General features: G+C 37.3%; 1 protein-coding gene across 3 annotated transcripts in view; it reads left to right on the forward strand.

Annotated features, from left to right (window-relative positions):
• LOC140142539 (endoplasmic reticulum aminopeptidase 1-like) overlaps positions 1–5,684 on the forward strand; it is a 58,837-nt gene extending 53,153 nt beyond the window's left edge. For all 3 annotated transcript variants that reach the window (XM_072164531.1, XM_072164530.1, XM_072164532.1), the window contains 4 exons: positions 1,149–1,339; positions 2,507–2,654; positions 4,175–4,248; positions 5,612–5,684. In XM_072164531.1, coding sequence (XP_072020632.1) covers positions 1,149–1,270 — 122 coding nt within the window. In that variant the 3' untranslated portion in view covers positions 1,271–1,339; positions 2,507–2,654; positions 4,175–4,248; positions 5,612–5,684. The remainder of the gene's footprint in view (positions 1–1,148; positions 1,340–2,506; positions 2,655–4,174; positions 4,249–5,611) is intronic.
• Positions 5,685–6,100: the final 416 nt, after the last annotated feature.

Genomic DNA, 6,100 nt, shown 5'->3' on the forward strand with positions numbered 1-6,100 from the left:
TGCTGAGGAGACTAGTCTTAAGTAACAGGACATATTATGATTGAGCAATATCTCTGGAACGTAGCAGTATTTTCTTTGTAGTTTTGGATGGACCTTGGTCAATTTTCTGTATTTTATCAAATTAAGTTCATGTTGATTGTGCTAGCTCTGGAAATTAACAAATCAATTTTCTTTTCATGCAACAGTTGATAAAATACACATATGTGACATGATCAAGAGGAATGAGTCTGATGTCGCTAAAATTGTTTTTGAGATATTGGCAAAAACATTATTTAAATTCTTTTGTTTTATATTGTTTTCATCCATTAATAAATTGCTCATAACTCAGTAACCAGATGTCCGATTTTGATGGGGTTTGCATTCATAAGCTGCCAGAAAATGATGTAAAAAACTTCAAATTGAAAATTGCCGACATGTGACTCATTCCCCTTGATCATAGCTGGCTCTATAAAGTTTAACGGTTAATGCAGCAGATGGCCATTTCAGTGCTTGAATGTTGAGCATGATGAGCTGGTAAATCGTTGCAGCGTTCAAAGACTACGCGATAGCAAGGGTAATGGCGCCTTACATAGCAGTCAGGGTTGCCAGGTTTCAGGCAATTGCCTGATTTCCTACATTCTGTTACTCCTAATTTCCACACTTTCATTTATTTCAGCCTATTTTAAGGATTTATAGCCCACATTTGCACACTTTTTCAGGCTTTTCCTGCAAAGTAACTTCAGGCCACTGGCATCTGTTGTAGCTTTTCCTATGCTAGCTGTCATATCCCAAATTGGTTAATCCCTGTTTGAACTGCTAAATGCAGAAATTATATTCTGAGTCACTCTGTGCTGTGTCCGCACAGTGATAGGGCCGTCGCTGGGGGTGGGGTATGGGGTCAGAATGGGGTTAGACCCCCCCAATTCTTTGTTGCCAAAAAGTACCCCAAAATTATATATCTGAGCCCTATGCTTTGGTAAATGCTTAAGTCTGCTCCAAATATCTGGAAAACATTAAGTTGGGAGCTGTGTAATGTTTGGTGGTCTAGAGGTGAACATTGACTTGATTATTTATATTATTTTAAGCCTACTTAATTGGGTTGCCCTTAAGTTTGCCTGGTCAACTGGATGGATCTTTAATTCATAATTGTTTCATTTTTAATTATACAGATTCTGCTACTCTAACAATAAATCCGAATGTACAATGGTATAAAGCAAACTACAAGCAGAATGGTTTCTATCGTGTGAATTACTTACGCCCAGAACTGGCAGCGATTAAAGAGCCAACTTAAACAAGACCACACCGTGTTCAACCCTACGGATAAATCTGGTATTATTGATGATGCCTTTAATCTAGCATGGTGAGTTTTTATCATTATGGCCTGAGCACACTATCAATCACAAACAAGTAAAAAACAGACTAGACAATATGCAGGGGGGGGCAAAAACAGCAAATGTAGGCATTAGAACAGGGGTCCGCAAATAGCTTCTTCAGGGACAGACAACAAAATATAAAAGCAAAGAACAAAAACTACATGCTGTAGTTTAAAAACAAATTCCAAGTCAAAAACTGAAGGCAAGTTCAAATAGAACTCAGTAGCAAACAAGATAAGCTCAGAGCAAAATAAGCATGTCTTACCTCTTGAAAGAGGGTTCACTGCACCCATCTTTTTGCTGTATTGCCAGCTAGTTGTATTGGTAGGTGCTGCAAATAATCCATAACAACAATGTGTCCTTTTGGGTGCACACCATTAACTTTCTGTACAAAAACATCATTTTCTTGACTTGAGAGTGAGTCAGCTCTTCAAAACTTACACTTTCTGCAGGTTAAAGGTCAGATAAAAACAGCCAGTGCAGAGAAAACATATGAAGTCCAGTGACTTTTCGCAGTAAATTTCCAACTAGATAAGCCTATACGTCAACTTGAAAATAGCTTGGTGTTTCTAAAATGTAACACATTTTGAAAGCTTTGCCAAATCTTTATAGAAAGTCAGATCCTGCTCATTTTTCATGTACAATCTATTTCCTAGGCCTAAATGAGAAATTCATATGAATCAGGGCCAAATATAGTTGGGTTTTAAGCCTTTTCTAATGTATTACTTTAAGTGTTATGCCACTTTACCACTTTCTGATTTTCTCTAGGATTTTCCTCCAAAGGGTATAGGAAATTCCTATTTACTTGTGTGCACTCTTTTTTATGGAAAAGAGTCATGCGTGATTACGAACCTCCAATTGTTGTAGATCTTTTTTTCATGTGGTGTAATCAAGCAAAATCAGTCTGAAGTCGGACATATTCAGTTTTCGGTTTCTTATAGGATTGTAAACAGCATTTTGCAGAAAACCTCATTGAATTTGGACAACCAGTTCAAAAGATATGAGCAGTTAAAGAGGTTCCAAAACAATATGAAATACTTCCTTTGTTTGGCTATATCTCAAAATCAATATTTACGACTTCTGACTAATTTTGCTTGATCACATCACATCACATAGGCTTATATATTTCCAATCATCTTGCTTCTTTATTTCAGGTCAAATCAACTTGATTACACCATTCCGCTGGAAATTTCAGAGTATCTAGATAAAGAAGATGACTATATCCCTTGGTCTTCTGCCCTCGCTGGATTGGGCTCTATTGGTGTTGTGTTGAGAAGCAAAGAGGGATTCCCATACTATCAGGTAGACTAAAGCCTCCAGTCAGCTACACTGTACATGTATTTGTGTTTATGCTTCTAGAGGGCCTGCTTGAAAAGCAGTGCTTGTCACTGAAGCAGTATTACCCTCAATAAAGAAAGAATAAATAATAAAATAATAATAATAAAGTGACAACCAAAAAACTAAAAGCACTCATAGCATGCTGAACTCATGGAAATATTCTTTATCAGCTTTGGTTGTGCGCCATAGCGTGACTAACTATTGGTGCCAGCATTCAAAGTAAGCCCTATCGCAGTGCTATTTGCACCCCAAAATATTCCTGTTGCAATACAACTTTATCAAAGTGCGGTGCAAAATTGCGATACCACATTGTACTGACTTTATGTGTTGATTGTCTGAGACTGCATTTCAGATTGCTCTGCAACTACAACTTTCCAAATGCAGTGCAAAAGTGTACCCTAAGGTTAAAAATTATTTCGCCTGTTTTCCATGCTGTTGTGACAAGATTGTGCTCTGAGGCTCTAAAAATATGTGTTAAATAACAAACACAGTCAAAAGGTCAATTTGGACACAATTTTGCAGTCTCAGATTGCCAAAATCTGGTGGCAAAGTCTGACACTTTTTGACACATAAGTTCCTTAGTCGTCTACCCAGACAGTTTGCAAATGAGGGTGACAGCCTAACTGTCAGGTACAAGATAATTCTCTTGCAAAAAGTTCATGCAACACTTCTTGATATGGAGTTACGTGCTGTCATCAACAGAGGTGTTTGCATTATGTGGGCATTGGACACCTCCTGACACATTGATATATTATATGTGGTGTGATCAAGCAAAATCAGTCTGAAGTTGGACATTTTCTACTAGGATTGCATGTAAACAGCATTTGTAAAGCTACATTTTGCATAAAACCCCATTGAATTTGGACAACCAGTTCAAACGATATGAGCAGTTAAAGAGTTTCCAAAACAATAGGAAACAAAATGAAATACTTACTTTGATTGGCTACTGTATAGGCCTAAGTAGTAATTTTCACGTACAGTTATTTTCGCGATTTGGAGTGAGAGACACATTTTCGTGAATGTTATTTTCGCGATTACCCAGTCCCTCCCTATACTGGTTGGAGCTCTTATCGCGAAAATAAAACCCTCACGAAATATATATCTCAGAATCAATATTTCCGATTTCCGACTGATTTTGTTTCATCACATTACATTTCAACAGATAATGTAAACAAAATCTGGTTAAATTTACCTTATTAAGGCTACGCAGCTTTATTAAACCCAAGTTCAACTTTATTGATTTAACAAATATACTGAGATTCTTAATAGATTAGCCTGGTGCTTTACCAACTGAGCTGGGGGGTTGAGACACACATTTGCAGGTTTACTTGTTCGTATATAACTATGTGTATCGATGATTTGATCAAAACCCTTTACACTTTTGTGGATGGGGCTCTTCATGTTTGCATGTTTTAAAAGGGCTTGGTAGTAAGCACATATGCTAACTATCAAGTTTTTATTGAATTCTCATCCTTTTCTTGTAGCAATACACACTGAAGTTGCTGGACAATTTGCTAAAGAAAATTGGCTGGGAGGACACCGGTGAACATCTTAAGAAGTAAGACTCTTAATTTTGAAAAGAAAAGTATCCAATTTTGTTAACTACTTAAAGTAGCATGGTGAATGAGCTATTGCATTTGAAATCCATACACCCTTATGGAAGACATGACCTTAATCTCCCACACAGGGGGTGTAGATTTCAAATGGAGTCACCTATTCAGGTAGCCCCTGTGGAAATTCACACTCCCTGTGTGGAAGATTAAGGTTATGTCTTCCATAGGGGGTGTAAGGATTTCAACTGGAATAGCCTTTTCAGTGATTTGACTCTACTATAACATCCTTACAATTGTAAAATGGGTTATTCCAGTTGAAATCCATACACCTCCTATGGAAGACATGAGCTTAATCTACCACACAGGGAGTGTGAATTTCAAATGCAGGTACCTGAGTGGGTGACTCTTATTTGAACTTTACACCCCCTGTGTGGAAGATTATTAGATCATGTCTTCCGTAGGGGGTGTATGGATTTCAACTGGAATACCCAGTGTGAATGTACTTATACAACATATGAAAAAGGAAATTTGGAATGCAATATAATAAAGATAAAAGCATACTTTAAACAAAAATTGCAATGTTCTATTTTTAAAATGTATCCTTTCAAGTAGATGACAGAATTTTTTTCTGGATTGGTAATTTAATTTTCAACAACTAATGGCACATGTCCGGAAGATTGAAACCATAGCGAGATCTGGGCGACCAATCACAAGCCAGATCTATTTAAAGATGCCTTACATCATGGCCAATTTTAGTTAGGCCAGAAATTTGTGTATCTTTACATAGAGACCCGTGTTAAGAATGTTAACCGCAATCCAAAGTAAGTAGTCCACTTAGGAAGCTAACAAACAGAGGAAGTACAGTGACTGAAAATATCAGATTTGAAAATCTAACAATTGCACACAAATTAATACAAATCAGCATTTTATGCTTTGTAATAGCCAGGGGGAAGAATATGCAAAATGGGAAAGTGGACCACGGAGAAGTCTGGGAATTTGTGTGCGCTTACATGTTGAATTCTTTTTTTGGAAGAAGCGGCTAAATATTGCTATTTTATTCTGTAGTTCTATTGCTGATATCAACAGAAAAATAACAGAAAAATCACTGATTTTCTAGTAATGTTGAGTGGCAATGACCAAACTGGGCATTCCTCATGAAATAATCCTGTGAATTAGACGATCTATAGCTTGTTTTAGTTGTTGAAAGGGATTCAATCATATTTCACCATTATTTAATGGCGTGTTTACTGCTCTCGCAAAGTAAACTATGCAGACAATGTGGATGCATCGTTGTTAAACGGTGATGAACAATGGCGAAAGGCTAACTCAATTTTTTCTGTGTTCTATTCTGTTGTACTTTCTCTGCAGGTTTTTACGAGACAGTGCATTCTACAGAGCAGTGTTATATGGCCATCCCAAGTCAGTTGAAGAAGCTAAAATGAAATTCAAAACATGGAAAGAAAACAATCAATCGTAAGTTCCCGCTGACTTATGCTACAAAACAAAAAAATGTAGGCAATGATGAATCCAATGGACAAGGACATTAAAAGAAACATGAAGGATTAATAAATGATACAAGAGGATGTACCTTGAATATTGGATCAACTGAAAATAGAGCAAGGTACACTAACTTGCAGGGGGGACAACAAACAATGAATGTAGGCACAGAAGTAGGTACAGTTTGATAGCTAAAAATGACCAATTCCACAGCCCACAGATGTGTTAACCTGCAGAAGCAACAAAGACGAACATGCTCATGTGCATATTTTGGGGAGCTTTGGGGGCACCCCCCCCCCCCGGGTAAAAGCAGGAGACTGCAAAAACGAATGGGCAGAACAGCAAGAAGAATTATGAAAG

Source organism: Amphiura filiformis, chromosome 20 (assembly GCF_039555335.1).
Source record: "Amphiura filiformis chromosome 20, Afil_fr2py, whole genome shotgun sequence".
In the NCBI taxonomy this organism is placed as follows: Eukaryota; Metazoa; Echinodermata; class Ophiuroidea; order Amphilepidida; family Amphiuridae; genus Amphiura; species Amphiura filiformis.